The sequence below is a fragment of the Stegostoma tigrinum genome, unplaced genomic scaffold (assembly GCF_030684315.1).
Source record: "Stegostoma tigrinum isolate sSteTig4 unplaced genomic scaffold, sSteTig4.hap1 scaffold_207, whole genome shotgun sequence".
In the NCBI taxonomy this organism is placed as follows: Eukaryota; Metazoa; Chordata; class Chondrichthyes; order Orectolobiformes; family Stegostomatidae; genus Stegostoma; species Stegostoma tigrinum.
This window is the reverse complement of record NW_026728145.1, coordinates 165,841-183,694: the sequence shown is the minus strand read 5'-3', so window position 1 is coordinate 183,694 and position 17,854 is coordinate 165,841. Positions and strand designations below refer to the sequence as shown.

Here is a 17,854-nt window from a genome sequence, read left to right as displayed (position 1 = left end):
TTCAGCCAGAGAGTGGTGGTCTTGTGGAATTCATTGCCGCAGAGTGCTTGGAGGCCGGGACGTTGGATGCCTTCAAGGCAGACATCGACAAATTCTTGATCTCAAAAGGAATCAAGGGCTATGGGGAGAGTGCAGGCAAGTGGTGTTGAAATGCCCATCAGCCATGACTGAAATGGCGGAGTGGACTTGATGGGCCGAATGGCCTTACTTCCACTCCTATGTCTTATGGTCTTATGGACAGGTACATGGATAGGCAGGGAGCAAATGGACACAGACCCTTAGAAAATAGGTGACAGGTTAGACAGAGGATCTCGATCGGAGCAGGCTCGGAGGGCCGAAGGGCCTGTTCCGGTGCTGTAATTTTCTTTGTTCTCTTTATTTGTACTCTTGCCTTTCTCATACCTTTTCTAGCTGAAAAAAACTCATGCAATTTTTTTCCATATTACCCTCGTTAATATTGCCCTCAAATTTCATCATCTTCCCCCTTATTGCCTTTTTACATGTCCGCCGCTAGTTTTCGAAAGGCTTCCCAATCCACTGGCTTCCCACTAACCACAACACATTTTATGCTTTTTCTTTTGCTTTCATCCTGTCCCTGACTTATCTTGTTAGCCGTGGTTGCTGATCCTTTCCTGATCTCAACTCCACTCTCTTGCCTGCTCCCCATGGCCCTTTCTCCCTGTTTTTCATCAGAAACATATCTATTTCTTTCTTGAATCGGTCGATTGGTGCTGCCTCCATTGCATTTAGGGGCAATGAATTCCACAGATTCACAACTCTCTCCTCATCTCCATTTTGAACATTCCATCTCTCACTCGATAGCTACAGCTTCTTGTTTGAGACTGTCCCACAATGGCGAACATGTGCTCAATGCCCATCTTTTCAATCCCCTTTACTATTTTATATACCTCAATCAGAACCACCCCCTCACTCTCTCGAACACCAGCAAGTACAGGCACAAGCTACTCAGCAACTTCTCATATGACAGCCCTTTCATCCCGGGATTCAATCAGTCCAACCTCCTCTGAACTGCCTCCAGTGCAGATGTATCCATCCTCAGTAAGGGGATCAAAACTGGACACAATACTTTGGTCTCACCAACACCCAATGTGTTCGGAAAAACACTGTGTTACTTTAATGATCCAGTCCTTTGGTGATAAATGCCAGAGTTCCATCTGCCTTTCTTGTGCTATGCTCTTCCTGCATACCCACTTTCAGCTACAAAGACAGCCAGACAACTCTGCACTGACACACTTTGAACCTTCCCTCCATTTAAATAAAAATTCGCCCTTTTTTTCATGGACAAAATAGGCAAGCCTTGTGCTTATGCACATTAACCACCTGCCAGATTCTGGTCCATTCTCCTCGCCTGTCAATATTCAGCTGTCTCTGTTTTATTTCACATCACAGGCTGTTTTCCCATCTCTTTCAGAATCATCCACGCATTCTGTTATGTTACATTTTGTCTCTGCTTACATATCATTTGTATACGTTACAAATAGTTCAGGTCAGAGACCTGAACCCCGCAGCAACCCACCAGTAACAATTCAGCATCCAGGCAAAGACTCATTTATCCTGACACTCAGCTTTCTGTCAGTTAGCCAGCCCTTTATTCAAACCAATATTCTACCCTTAATCCCCTTGGATCTAACCTTCTGGTTCACTTTTTTATGCAGCAACTGGTCAAATTCTTTCTGGAAATCTCGATATGCCACATCCCTCGGATCCCTGCACAAGATCCTCAATTCTGCCACCTCATCAGCTCCTGACTTCATTACAGCTTTTGTTCAAACATGGTCAAAAGAGTTGAATTCCCGAGGTGAGCTAAGGATGGCTACATTTGACCGAGTGTGGCATCAAAGAGCGCTCGGATAACTGGAGCTGGTGGGAATCCAGCAGAAACTCACCACTGGTTGGAATAATATCTGTACAGAGGACGATATTTTTTCATTCTTGAATCGGAAAGAGGTAATTGCTGGTTAGACCAGCTTTTATTGCCCATCCCAAATTGCCCAACTGATATCTGGAGTTCCATGTAGGCCACAGCAGGCCACGCAGTTTCCTTCCCTAAAGAACATAAGTGAATCAGATGGGGTTTTCCGACAATTGGCAATGGATTTACGATCATCATTAGACGCTTAATTCCAGATTTTCATTGAATTTAAATTCCATTATGTGCCATGGTGGAATTTGAACCAGGTCCTCAGAACATTACCTGAGTGTTTGGATTAATAGTCTAGTCATAATACCATTAGGTCATCGCCTCTCATGATTGGCATTTTGGTTGTTAGAGGTCACCTGCAGGAGGTCCTGAGGGTACAGTCCGAAGCCTAACCATCTTCAGCTGATTTATCCCATCATCTCTCCATCATAAGCTCAGAAGTGGGGATGTTCACCAGGGATAGCAGAATATTCAGCATCATTCACCACTCCTCAGATACTGAATCTGTCCATGTCCAAATGCAACAAGGCCAGAACGATGTCTCGGCTTGGGCTGGTAATTGGCAAGTCGCATTGATACTGCACAAATACCAGGTAATGACCTTAAATGCAGTGGCTACTAGAGCAGGCCCAAAGCTCCGATTACTGCATCAAGTGACTCACCTCCTGATTCCCCAAGCCTGTCCACCAGCTACATGGAACAAGTCAGAAGAATGGTGGAATAATCCCCACTTGCCTAGATGGGTGCAGCTGCGAAAGCACTCAAGAAGTTCGACACCATCCAGGAAAAAGCAGCCTCCTCCCTGCAGTGCTCAATAGCAGCAGCGTGCACCATCTATGAGATGCACTGAGAAATCTGCAAAAGATCCTGAGACAGGACTTTCCAAACCTATGACAAATTTCATCTACAAGGGCAAGCGTAACAGATATATGGGAACAGCACCACCTACAACACCCTGTCTAAGCCACTCACCATCTCAACTTGGAAATATATTGCTGTTCTTTCACTACCACTGGGTCAAAGTCCTGGAAATTCTCCCCTGACTGACTGAGTCTACCTACAGCACATGGGCTACATTGATTCACCAATTACAAGGGTAACTAAGGATGGGAAGTAAATGCTGGCCCAGTTAGCGATGCCAATGGCCCAGAAACAAATAACAATTAAGTATCACCTATCTCCTCCTAATTCCAGTTTCTCATGCAGCACCATTCTGATTATTCTATAAAACCTGGTCTTTCTGTGGCAATGCTCAAAGCTACACACAGTCCTCATTTGTGATCAAATCACATTCTGCACAATATTAAGAGCCATCACTGGCTGATGAGTATGATTGCCCAGCTTGGGAATTCCATATCACAGGTCATGAGCTCTGTGCGGGTTGATTAGCCTCAACTAGAGCCACATATCTGACCACATGTTTAGGAGGTCTTTCAGTGTGATGGAAGTGGTCTTGGCCTTGAGAACACCAGCATTCCTTTCTCCAGTTCCTTTCCCACACTTCAACTTCTTGTCTGGTGCTGTTGAAGAATTATGTGCCTTCATACAGGAGATTCACCAAGTTGGTTTCTTCTGAATGGGGATATCCCATACTTTGACCTCGATGTAGTATTTCTTGAAGGAACATTTCAAGGTCTTTGAAATGCTTCCTTTTACTTCTTGATCAGATGCCTTCCTTGAGTTGGCAAAAATTTACTTTGGTAGTCATAACTTAGGCATCCAAAGTACATGGCCAGCCCAATGGGGTTTGTTTCAAATCATCATGGCATCAATGCTGATGCTAGGAGGTTTTTCCTCCTAGCTGATGTGGAGAATCCATGACAAAACTGTGCTGAAAGGGTCTTGAAGTGGCAGCTCTATGTTATCCAGGTTTCACAGTCATATAGAAGAGGCTGAACGATGCATGCCTTGAACTCAAGGATCTTGCGATCAGCACAGATGTCACAATTGTGCATTCTCATCCTCTGGAGTCCAAAGGTGCCACTCGCAGATTGGACGTAATGTTAGAATCTCTGTATCGATGTCAGCCTTAAAAGAGAGAGAGCGTCCCATCTAAGGGAAATGTTCTACATTTGGGAGGATTTCTCTATTAATTTTGATGAAAAGATGGGCCACAACTTGACAGATTGGTAAAGGATTTGAGTCATCTTGAGGTTCGAACACAGAACATAACAGCGCAGTACAGGCCCTTTCGGCCTTGATGTTGTGAAACCAACCTGAAGCCCATCAAACCTACACTATTCCATTATCATCCATATGTTTATCCAACGACCATTTAAATGCCCTTCAAGTTGGCAAGTCTACTACTGTTGCAGGCAGGGCATTCCATGCCGTTACTACTCTCTGAGTAAAGAACCTACCTCTGGCTTCTGTCCTATATCTATCACCCCTCAATTTAAAGCTATGCCCCACCGTGTCAAACATGGCCATCCGAGCCAAACGACTCTCACTGTCCACCCTATCTCATGCTCTGATCATCTTGTATGGTTCTATTAAGTCGCCTCTTAATCTTCTTCTCTCGAACGAAAACAGCCTCAAGTCCCTCAGCCTTTCCTCATAACGCCTTCCCTCCATACCAGGCAACATCCTGGTAAATCTCCTCTGCACCCTTTCCAACGCTTCCACATCCTTCCTATGATGCGGCGACCAGAACTGTACGTAATACTCCGAGTGCGGCTGCACCAGAGTTTTGTACAGCTGCAACATGCCCTCATGGCTCCGAAACTCAATCCCTCTACCAATGAAGCCTAACACACAGTATGCCTTCCTAACAACCCCATCAACCTGGGTGGCAAATTTAAGGTTGAGGCTAATTCTTCAGTATACTTCTGCAAAGGCCTTAAGGGAGATTTGAAGACTTCTGCGAGCGGAAATGACGTTGTGAACCACATACTGAAGTTCCAGAAGCGAGGTCAGTGTCATTTTCTTCTGTGATTTTAACTGGTTGAGGTGAAAAGGTTTTCCATCCATCCTGTTCAGGCCACTGGGAAGCTTGTTCTTGATGAGATTAAGAATGGTGGTGACAAAGCTGGAGAAAAGAGTGGGCGTGAGCCTCAACTTGACCTCAAAGAGCTTCTGCACAACATTGTATTTCTGGTATTGAAGCCTGATTTAAGCTGTTGGCCTTTTATCATTTTAGCAAACTACTTCAACTTTGAGGGCAGATTGTATTTAAATGGTTAAATCCCTAAGTTTCCACAGATCGGAACAATTCTATCAAGTGGAACAATGTATTACTCACTGAAGTGCAGTACTCCACTATTGGGTAATGTAACTTGTGCCCCTTGGATGTGCGTCCCGAAAAGAAACAGCTTCGGCAGATGTCATAATTTAAGTGTTTGAGGCTGCGGCACCTATTAAGGAAGAACAAGAAGTAAGAGAAATGTTCATTTTTGTTTGGATATTTTTAACCATCCAAGGAATGCAAGTTAAGTAGTTAAATTATGTATTTTTTTTTATTTTGAAGAAACGGCAAAATTGTGTGGGGAGAAGCAAATGCTAGGTCAGTCGAGGAAAACTGTCCCAACTCCCCCAGTCAATTTTCATAATGGGATATCCCATCCCTGGAATTATTTAAATTGCTTCTGCTCTGCAATGTTCCCATAGTATGGAAGGTTTTCATCTGCCATGGTGGCATAAACCTATTTAGAAGTAACCTTGCCAGAATCTTCCTGGAAAAGGTAAATCTGACGAGCAGCGATTGTAACATGTGAAGCTGTGAAGGCAACACTGAAGGAGGAGGACACACATTTTCAGCTCAGACAGCAGAAGGGAAGTACTCCAGGGAAAGAGAAGAAATAGCGAAGAAATAAACTGCAATAATGGCTGAGTCACAGTGGTATAGTGGCAATATCATTGAGCTAAATGCTCTGGAGAATGTAGGTTCATGTTCCAACACTGTAGCTGGTCAAATTTACATTTCATTAAAAAATACCCAGAACTAAAAGTTATTTCCAGCAACATTATCATGAAACTATCAACAAATGTTGGTAAAAACCCATCCGATTCACTCATGTCCTTTCGGGGAGTATTCGATTATCCTTACACCACTACATGTGGCTGCAGAGCCACAGCAATGTAGGTAGCTCTGAACCACCCTCCCAGCCATCCACTCAGTTCAACGGCAATTAGTGAAGGACAACAAATGATAACTTCACCAGTGATAGCCAAATCCCTTGCAAGAATGGAAAATGTTCTCTTGAAATGGAAGGACTTGATCAATGTAGTGTGAAATTATCAACAGATGAATGGATAGAACTGCATACAGAATGTAGGTCATCAATACGATGAGATGGTGCAAAACAGAGGATATTGTCTTCAGGATTCCTGTCATGAAGCCAAACTCTGAGACTCAGCAAGCACTCAAATGTGTGAGCAGAAACTAAATAGCCATGAAAACCAACATAAAAGTACAAACAGCAGGCTCTTAAAATTTTTGGAGATATGCAAGGCAATATTAAATTATGCACTGAAGTGGTTAAGTTCAGTTAATCCTTTTGTAAATAGCACTGCTAACAGGAAACTCACTGTCAATTACAGATTAGTCCAGAATTTTCAAGGCAATAGATAAAGTGAAGCAGAATACCAGTTTCCGTGAGGAACAAACATAATTTGGAAGTTAAAGGGATGAAAGGAATTACTTTTCTGAACAACATTCGGAAGAAACACAGACAGACGGTTGATTGAGAAGATGAAACATGAGAAGATGGTAAGGAAAGAAATAGATTTGGAAGCAACAGTGTGGTAGAATTATGGAAGTTCACTGGCCTCACGCAACATCAGGAACCAATACATTTGATCTTTAGAGAACAGAATGTCAGAGAAGGGGGGCTCTCTTCCCAAATGGTCAAGCTTACAAAATGTAGGAAAAAGGCTGCCTTCCTCTTGGTGTTTCTCACTGGATGAACACGCGAGGAAAGTTGTGCTGATTGGTTGCGGACCTATTGGTGGTTGGTTCATTCATATCAGGCAGATTCTCCAACAGCGGGTGAAGGTGTGGTCACAGTCTTTGCTCGGGGCAACTGAATCTATTCCTCTTCTTTGTTCTTTCATGCAAGTTCTGTGTTTGGATTCCTGATTGCGGCTACAAAATCTCCTATCTGTCCCTCGAACTGTCAAGTCTGCGATCACTCACGTCCTGTTTACCTCACCCTTTTCCGCCGTGTCCCAGAGCCAATTACACTTTACTTTAAAGTAATTTTAAGTCCAAATCACAGTAAAAGGAAGCCATTTGGTCCATCATGTTTGAACTAGATCTCCAAATACATATCACAAATTAGCGCCTTTTCCTTAACCTGCACATTATTTCTCTTTAATTAATCAACTAGTGCTTTCTTGCATCTTTTACTGAAACTGCCTCCTCTAGGAAATGCATTCTATAGACTGTGATAAAGCTATTTCTTACACTGCAGTTACTTCTTTAGTCAATCACTTCAAACCTCTGCATCTTATTCTCAATTCTGTCACAAGTAGCAAAGTCTTCCCCTCGTCTACTCTGACCAGACCTCAAATGATTTTGCAAGATTCAAAATAATCTCTTCTAAGTCTCAGCATCTTCGAGGAAAGCTGTCCCAATTCCTCTAATCAATTTTCATAATGAGATATCTCAACCCTGGAATCGTTATTGTAAATTGGTCCTGCTCTGTCTCTCTCCAACATTTTCACAAAGTTCCCTTCGCACGGAAGGTTTTCATTTGCCATGGTGGTATAAACCTATTCAGAAGTAACCTTGCCAGAATCTTCCCAGCAATGCAAAGGCTGGTGATCTCATGGTTCTTTGAGCAATCTGACATTTCTCCTTCAGTTTTGTACAAGATATGGCATCTTAAAGATTCTGTGAAATCCTGCCCTGTTCCTCATAGTCCATGAAAAGCTAACAGATCTTGGCCTTCAGAGTTAGGCCGCCATTCCTCAAGCTTCAGATGGAATTCAATTGACTCCGGGTCGTTGTTGCTCTTGATTTAGTTACGGCAGTCATAGTTTCATCCACAGTTGGGCTCTCACTCCAGTTCTTCTCAGACAGAGAGTTGTTTGATCAGATCAATGGCAGTAACACGCACCTTCTCCAAGATGGCCAATCTTAGAAATGTAGGAGAATAGTTCACCAAAAAGGTTCAATTTACCCCTTAGAAATCCTGTCCAAATCTGCAATTTAATTTACTAGTTGTGGACAAGAAGTTTTATCGATCATTTAGCAACAACACAGCAATCACTTTCATAGGATGCACACACACTGATTACAGGACTAATAAAAAGGCCTTTCTGTAAATTCCCAATAATTGCAAATTACAGAACCAACCGGAAGTCGAGTCACAATCCGTTCTGAGCCACAGTGTCTGTGATCAATGCAACTGCGAACAAAATACCAAAAGCATGCAGCACTCACCTCTCACAAAAAATTAAGGTAAAGAAGTTGATACTTAATTTGTCCTAATTACTTCTCTGGTCCATGAATTTGTTCGGGTTTTGTGATGATCTCAGTTGTGTTGTTGACTGATGGAGTTTCTAATAGAACATCTAAAGTAAAAGCTTTCTTTAAAAACTAACTCCCTCTAACTTTCTGCTGGTTTGCACATCTCACCTGAAACCTACGAGTGGGTACTCTTTGCAGATGTTACACTTAGCCTGATGTTTTGCAGTTTCAGCAGCTGCCACACGGTGTCGAACAGGCAGCCACACCATGGACTGAGGCTCCAGTCTCATCCACTCTACAAAGTGTTTAACATCAATCTCTGGTTTGTTCTGGCCCTAGAAGAAAATAAAAGATCAGCTGCATGATTAATTATGTCAAGTTTACATCCGCTATCCTCAGACATATCTAATACACTATCATTGGGGTTTCTGACATTGTTTTTATTAAATTAATGATTAAAAACATTGACTATTTATAAACATGATAGCCTTGGATTAGTGGTGGTACATGTTGGCCTCTGGAACTAATTCAAACCGAAAATGAGCACAAAATTCATACTGGCAAGTAGACCCGCTTGACCTTCTGAAGTGGCGCAGAGCACACTTACATGTTGGAAGCAACTGCGGACACTTGGTTCAATGTTGCTGCCTCCAAATGAAGGTACCTCACCCAGCTGCCGAGGGATCTGGACTGCATTGTGAAGCAAAAGGCTCAGGCTTTGTTGGTCACATAATTCTGTGGGTTCAGCTCCTTGTTTGAAGAGGTCTGCAAAAGTTATCCATAAGAAAAAACTTGATATTCCTAAACTTAAGGGAGGTAGTTAAGAGTTCAATACATCCAATATATCTTCCTCAATTGCCTTGCTTTGTAAATTATCTTAAAACATTATTTTATGATCTTGATTGGCTATTTGCAAACAACTGTGGAAACAAAAACTTCTGTTTCTTGGCACCAATGGACAATGTATGTTGTATGATTCTCCAAGGAAGTCATTTCTTTCTTGATTGTAAATCTCAAACCTCTCTAATATCTCCTCGTTCTTTTCACAGAGATAATCTTTGTGTGGACCTGGAAAACATGGGCACTGTCCTCGATGAATATTTTGTGTCAATCTTTACAATGGAAAAGGACACTGCAAGTATTGATATCATGGCAGAGGACCTAGGAACATCAGAAGTTTAGACATCGGAAGATGCAGCTGGTTTAGCAAATTTAAAAGTGGATACATCTACAGGCCGAACTGAAATGTATACCAGCGAGCAAGGGAAGTGAGGGAGGAGATATTTGGGCCCCTGTCAGCAATTTTCAAACACTTGTCAATCACACGTGAAGTCATGAAGGACGATGAACATTGTCCTACGATGAACAAATGGAGAGAGGAACAGACCAGGAAATTAAAGGCCAGTCAGAATAATCTCAGCACTGGAGAAGCTATAAAGAGGCATTCTTCGGGGTAGAATGTACTTCCATGAACTAATCAGGGATAGTCAGTATGGATTTGTTAAGGTGAGGTCACGTTTCAGAAATTTGATCCTTTTTTGAGGAGATGTTGGAGTGTTGGTGAGCTTATGCATTCGATGTGGACTTAGTAAAGCCCCCCTTGGCAGACTGATCAAGAAAGCAACAGTCAACGGGATCAAAGGCAAAGAGGCACGCTGGAGCCAAAACTGGCTGAGGCAGAGAGCACAGGGTGATTGATGGTAGAGGGATATCTATTTGACAGGATGTTTGCTTTCAGTGGGGTTGTGCAGGGCTTGCCACAAGGACCCTTGAAATTTGTCAACGAGATTCATCATTTTGGCTTAAACACAGTGTGTATGACCGTGTTGCTAGCGAATGACTAATTTAGTGAGGAGGATATCATGTAAATAACAGCCATGGGATCAAAGGCAAAGTGGTACACTGGACCCAAAATTGGTTGACAGACAGAAAGAATAAACTTCAGGAGGAGATCAGCACACTGGTCAGCTGGACACAGCAATTGGAACTCAACCAGGAAAAGTGTGAGCTGACGAACTCGGGAGGGCTAACAAGGCAAGGGATCACACTATGAAGGGTGTGATCCTGGACATTACTGAAAAAACCAAGATGCTGCCTGGGCTGGGGGTTCTCATGGAATCATAGAGTACAGAAGAGGTCCTACGGCCCACTAAGGCTGTGCCTCTAAAAACACACTGCGACATATACTAGTCCCATTTTTACACACTAGACCATTCTCAAAAATATTATGCCATTACAAGTGCTCATCCAAGTACTTTTCAAAGGGTGTGAGGTTTCCTGTTTCAACTTCCCTCCCAGGCAATGCATTCCAGACCTTTACCACACTCTGGATGAAAACGATTTTCCTCAAACCTCCGCTAAATTTCCCGTGTTTCTCTTTAACATTATGCCCTACCGTTATTGATGATTTAACTAAGGGGAACAATGCTTTCTACTCAACCTATCTTTACCTCTCATAATCTTATATGCCTCTATCAGGACCTCCACTCAACCCCGAAAACTTCTCTGCTTCACAGAAAATAATCTGAATTTTTCCAGCCTTTCTTCACAGCTAAAATGCTCCAACATATGCAACATCCTTTTCATTCCCTCCAGTGCAATCACATCCTTCCTGATGGGTGGTGACCAAAATGCCACACACAACTCCAGCTGTGGCCTAACCAAACTTTTAAACAGCACAAAGTGACCTCCCCACTCTTACCATCTGATAAAGGGAGATGTCCCATATGTCTTTGTAACAACCCTTACTAGCCTGACCTGACCCCTTCAGGAATTTATGAACTAGCACCCTAGGATCCCTTTTCTCCTCTAAGCTTCCCAGTGTCCTGCTATGCATTAGATTTAGACTTAGGTTTTATTATCACACATATTCAATACAGGGTACAGGAGTGCAATGCCACCTCAGACGGTGCCATCTCAGGTACAAAGTACCTCGGTACGAAATTTCAGTTGCAAATGTAGAAAATTTATCCATCCTTCTTTACTCAGTCGTAGGGGAGTGGAACGCAAAGCCGGAGAGGGTAGTGGAGTCGGCCTCATTAGGGGCATTTAATCGGCCATTAGACAAGTACATGGATGACAGTATAAGGTAGTGGTGGAGGTGAGACAGACCTTAGGATGAGGGTAATAGTTCGGGACAACATCGTGGGCCGAAGGGCCTGTACTGAGCTGTACCGTTCCAGGCTCTATGTTATAAAAATAATTGAATACGTTAAAAAGTTCAGCACTACAGTCTTCTTAGTATAACAGTAGAAAAATAAAAACAAAAGTTTAAAAAGTCAAACATTACAGTCCTTTCTTAAGCCACGAGTTTTCAGACACTCTGACCGAGGCTTCCCCCATGACGGTTCGTATTCCCCTGCGCTGGGCTAAGGCCCGCCCATCCTTGCCAGTGGACTTCACTGCTGACTGCCGTTGCTGACCTCCATCGGGCACGACAGGCTTTGCCACATTAAGTACTCTCTTATCTTAATCCTTCTTCAGGCTATATCAATCTGCCACTGACCTGCCCATCTGACCGATGCCAAGATTGAAGCAGACAAGGGGAACTGGTAAAGATGTTTAAGATTTTGAAGGGCATAGAAAGGATAACTGGAAGCTGCTTTTTCCATTCGTAGACATGTCAATACACAGGGGGCATAGATTGAAGTTCACAGGTAGAAAGCTAAGAGGGGAGTTGAGGAGAACCTATTTTCCCAGTGTGGTGGGAGTCCTGAGCTCACTGACTGAAAGTGTGGCTGATTCAGAAAGTGTCTGAATATTTAAGTATTTAGATATTCACTTGTGTTGCTGTAGGCTCCAGGGCTATGAGCCAAACAATCAAAACGGAAAGCAATGTACTGTGAGTTCGATGCAGACAGATCTTTGTTGAGCAGCTACAGACCGCACGGCCTCCTCCTGTGCAAAAAACATCCATGAGACTATAATTACACAGCTTTTCTTTGAGGCATTTCTCCACTTGACTGATTCTTTGTAAATGCAAGGCCGATAAAATAAATCCTTTTCTTAAAAGCTTCCATCTCACTGAGAAAGCTTCAGGCCAATTTGATAATCTGCTCTCAAAAATCTGCTCATATTTTGATAGTTATGACAAATTCTACTATCAGGGCTGACACAATCCACAACATTCTAAATCAATCAATAATATTCCAGAAAGATGATCATTTGCCTATCCGACCAATTTTAACTGTTGCTTTAAAAAATAGATAAATAAATCTGGATCTGTCAAAAACTAATCAGTTCTTCCTTGGACCATACCCGTACGTACCAGCTTTCAATGAAATATGCCCATTAGTTTGTGAGATACATTGCTGACCAACAGGACAACAAATCGGCAAAAACATTACCTCACATTCAGTGTTATCACTGCTGCAAGTGAGCAGTAGAGTCATACAGCACTTCCAAATCTTTTTCCCAGTGCGAATGATGAAAACATCATTGGTCACAAAAACAGCTGCTAAGGTTAGTGCCTTTGAGAAACAATAGCATCATACATATGTAGCGCATCATTTATCTTGCAGGAATGCACTGTGCACATTCTGCACAGACCAAGTTATGACTTAACACTCATGTGGCAGTGACGAAATACAGAAATATACTAATACAGCAAACCTTTTGTTAAACAGCACCTGTGGTACCAGGAATGAGCTGAATAATCAAAAATTCCAGTTGATCAATAGGTCCACACACGCAAAAAACACACACTCAATAATAGGAACATAATGCATGGGATATACACATTGTATCAGTGATAATGGGAACTGCAGATGCTGGAGAATCCAAGATAATAAAATCTGAGGCTAGATGAACACAGCAGGCCCAGCAGCATCTCAGGAGAAGAAAAGCCGACGTTTTGGGCCTAGACCCTTCATCAGATGAAGGGTCTCGGCCCGAAACGTCAGCTTTTGTGCTCCTGAGATGCTGCTGGGCCTGCTGTGTTCATCCAGCCTCACATTTTATTATCTGGGATATACACATCACTGTTCTCCCTCATTTACAGCATAAATGACTTCAGTAATGAGGCAACTTTGCCTCAATTAAAACTTACTGGCAGAGTGCCTTTTCACTTGCATCCTCACCATACATCACAAGATGATGAGAATACAGTAAACATCTGGTGTATAATTTTTGTCAGTTTATTGAGTGTGCTAGTTTGTTGAACAAAGTTTACATACAGTTAAATCTACAGTTTACATGTGTATCAGCAATGATAGATTTAGTACTGACACTTGTATTTTTCCTCCAGATGACCCTTGTAGAGTCACGTCAAGCCAATTTTCAAAGAAAGCACTCTGATTCTTCCACTCATACTTCTGGAAAAGGAAGTTGCAGAACGTCACTGACTGACTTTACTTATTTGAATACAGCGTAAGGTACATAGAACATCGAACAGTACAGGCCCTTCAGCCCACAATGTTGTGCCGAACTTTTACCCTAAACCTCAGGTCTATCTAACTCCACCCCTATCTTATATGACCATCCATATGCCTGTCTAATAGTCACTTAAATGCCCCGAATGAGGCCGACTCCGCAACCCACTCCAGCTGAAACAAAGATCTCTTTGAATTGTCATTTGTCACACATGTATTGAATCAAAAAACAAATTTCTCACTTCCATAGACTTCTGTAGCATCTTAATATGATTTGTGAAGATTAATACTTCACCCGATCATTTTATAAACACAACTTCAAACAAAATGCCACTATATGGAACTTGTATGTTGGTATTTGTGCAGATGCCAATTCAGTTTGTGTGATCTGTTTCGATGCAACGAGTGATAAACACTTCGAATAAAATGGTTGAGAGCAGTATATGTGAGATTTAATACCATGCTTTATCTACAGATAACTCATCTGCAGGTAGTTATTCATGAGACTCAACTGACATCATGTCTCAGGGGAGCTTGTGACCTCTGGGTTAGGTGTTGTTTGACCATTGCCTACTGGTCACTGGTTGAGAGGAAAGAGAACCACTAGCTGCTATCCATTTTCAACAAGTGATCATGATAATCTACCTGCGTTTCAATGTCCCATCAACATTCAAGAATTGTTGCTCGAAGAGGCTTCTGTGTAACAAACAGGAGCAGAATCAAGATCAACCTTGCTTTCCCTATCTGAACAAGCTGCCAACACCAGAAATATGGGACCGTCTTAATCATTCTTATACAATTAACTTTTACAGTAGACAACAGGTGCAGAAGTAGGCCATTCGGCCCTTCGAGCCAGCACCACCATTCGTTATAATCATGGTTGATCATCCACAATCAGTATCCTGTCCCTGCCTTATCCCCATAACCCTCGATTCCACTGTCTTTAAGAGCTCTATCCATCTCTTTCTTGAAACTATCCAGAGACTTGGCCTCCACTGCCTTCTGGGGCAGAGCATTCCATACATCCACTGCTCTCTGGGTGAAGAAGTTTTCCCTCAACTCTGTTCTGAATGCCCTACCCCTTATTTTTAAACTGTGTCCTCTGGTTCTGGACTCACACATCAGCGGAAACATGCTTCCTACCTCCAGAGTATCCAATCCTTTAACAATCTTATACGTCTCAATCAGACACCCTCTCGTCCTTCTAAGCCAGGTCCCTGTACAGCTGCAGAAGGACCTCTTTGCTCCTATACTCAATTCCTCTTGTTATGAAGACCAGCATGCCATTAGCTTTCTTCACTGCCTGCTGTACCTGCATGCTCGCTTTCATTGACTTATGTACAAGAACACCTAGATCTTGTTGTACTTCCCCCTTGACCTAACCTGACTCCATTTAGATAGTAATCTGCCTTCCTGTTCTTGTCACCAAAATGGATAACCACACATTTATCCACATGAAACAGCGTCCGCCATGCATCCGTCCACTCAGCTAGCCTGTCCAAGTCACCCTGTATTCTCATAACATCCTCCTCACATTTCACACTGCCACCCAGCTTTGTGTCATTGGCAAATTTGCTAATATTACTTTTAGTGCCTTCATCTGTATCATTAATGTATATTGTAAACAGCTGCGGTCCCAGCACTGAACCTTGTGGTAGCCCACTGGTCACCGCCTGCCATTCCGAAAGGGACCCGTTTATCACTACTCTCTGCTTCCTGTCAGATAGCCAATTTTCAATCCAAGTCAGTATTTTGCCCCAAATACCATGTGCCCTAATTTTGCTCACTCATATCCTCTGTGGGGCTTTATCAAAGGCTTTCTGAAAGTCCTGGTCCACCCCATCCACTGGCTCTCCCTTGTCCATCTTCACAGTTATATCCTCAAAAAATTCCAGAAGATCAGTCAGGCACAATTTCCCCTTCGTAATTCCTGCTGACTCTGACCTATCCTGTTCCGGCTATCCAAATGAGTTGTAATTTCATCTTTTATAATTCACTCCAGCATCGTTCCCACCACTGACGTCCGGCTAACCGATCTATAATTTCCTGTTTTCTCTCTCCCTCCTTTCTTGAAAAGTGGGACAACATCAGCCACCCTCCAATCCGCAGGAACTGATCCTGAATCTAGAGAACATAGGAAAATGATTACCAATGCGTTCACGATTTCCAGAGCCACCTCCTTAAGTACCCTGGGATGCAGACCATCAGGTCCCAGGGACTTATCAGCCTCCAGACCCAACAGTCTATCCAACACCATTTCTTGCCTCACATAAATACCCTTCAATTCATCCATTACCCTAGGTCCTTCAGCCATTATTACATCTGGGGGATTGCTTGTGTCTTCCCGAGTGAAGACAGTTCCAAAGTACCTACTCAACTCTTCTGCCATTTCCTTGATCCCCATAATAAATTCACTTGTTTCTGTCTTCAAGGGCCCAATTCTAGTCTTAACCATTTTTTTTTCAACACACCTTTTACTATCCTCCTTGATAATTGGAACTGCAGATGCTGGAGAATCCAAGATAACAAAATGTGGAGCTGGATGAACACGGCAGGCCAAGCAGCATCTCAGGAGCACAAAAGCTGACGTTTCGGGCCTAGACCCTTCACCCAGGCCCGAAATGTCAGCTTTTGTGCTCCTGAGATGCTGCTTGGCCTGCTGTGTTCATCCAGCTCCACACTTTGTTATCCTTACTATCCTCCTTCATATTTTTGGTCAGTTTTCCTTCGTACCTCATTTTTTTCTCCGCGTATTGCCTTTTTAGTGATCTTCTGTTGCTCTTTAAAAGCTTCCCAGTCCTCCGGCATCCCGCTCATCTTTGCTATGTTATACTTCTCTTTTATCTTTAGAGAGTCCTTAACTTCCCTCGTCAGCCACGGCCGCCCCTGCCTCCCCTTCGGATCTTTCTTTGGAATGAACTGATCCCGCACCTTTTGCATTATATCCAGAAATACCTGCCATTGTTGTTCCACTGCCATCCCTGCTACGGTATTGAACCATTGAACTTTGGCCAGCTCCTCCCTCATCGCTCCATAGTTCCCTTTCTTCAACTACAATGCTGACACTTCCAATTCTCCCTTCTCCCTCTCAAATTGCTGATTAAAACTTATCATATTATTGTCACTACCTCTAATGGCTTCTTTACTTCAAGGTCCCTGGTCAAATCCGGTTCGTTGCACAACACCAGATCCAGAATTGCCTCCTCCCTGGTAGGCTCCATACTGACTCTGCATCTCCTGATTCTATGTCTCCACTCGCAAAGGGCTGAAGATTTTATATTTCTTTACATTCATAATTTCATATCTATTTTACTATTTCTTCTTTCTTTATTATTTCATATTTCTTTACTTCTGACTATTTTAAATACAACAGGTTTTCTTATGCTACATCAGTGACGACATTTCAAAGGTAGTTTAGCTGCCTATAAAGTACTTTTTATGCCTGAGACCATAAAATGAGCTACATAAATGCACTTCTTTCTTTTATTAACTTCTGTAGTTGTGTTTCTTTGCCAATGGAGGATTGGCTACAAGTACACAGGGGAAATACATTTCCTATGACAAAATTCCAAACCAAAGTTACGAAATTAGAATAATAAACTATTGGCTGTTTGCAACTGAACACTGTAGATGAGCAAAGGTCACTTAATCAGTAAAGTACGAATTAAGTATGTTCCCGACATGGAGAATACAAATGAAAACTACGGTAATGCTCATAGGAAATTGGACAATGTTCTATTTTATGATCATAGCAATGCCATATCATCAACACATGTTTTAATAGATAATAAGTCACTCTGGGATATTTATTCATTTGTTTTATATCCTCAAGATCATCTTTGCAAATCCTGTGAACAGGGGCCACTGAACAGCTTACTTAGCCTTTTTTTTCCACCTATAATATCCATGTTTTGTCCCTCTCCCCTCGATGTTTGTCTGCAGGAAGATGAGTTAACAGGGGGCTTACAGTTTTAATTTGTACAGATATGTGTCCAATGTTTGTAAATATCTGACTGTAGCTAGAATCTATGCAGTTGTAATAAATAGGCATTCTTGTTAAGAACAGAAATCTGGACCGTGGTCTTCATCAGTTTGGATCTAAAAGACAAGTAAATTAGGGAAACTTACATA

General features: G+C 42.4%; 1 protein-coding gene across 1 annotated transcript in view; it reads right to left on the bottom strand.

Annotated features, from left to right (window-relative positions):
- LOC132207920 (utrophin-like) overlaps positions 1-17,854 on the bottom strand; it is a 94,950-nt gene that overhangs the window by 22,050 nt on the left and 55,046 nt on the right. Inside the window, exons 2-4 of the mRNA XM_059643739.1 lie at positions 8,962-9,119; positions 8,523-8,689; positions 5,184-5,295 (exon numbers count right to left, since the gene is read on the bottom strand). Coding sequence (XP_059499722.1) covers positions 5,184-5,295; positions 8,523-8,689; positions 8,962-9,119 — 437 coding nt within the window. The remainder of the gene's footprint in view (positions 1-5,183; positions 5,296-8,522; positions 8,690-8,961; positions 9,120-17,854) is intronic.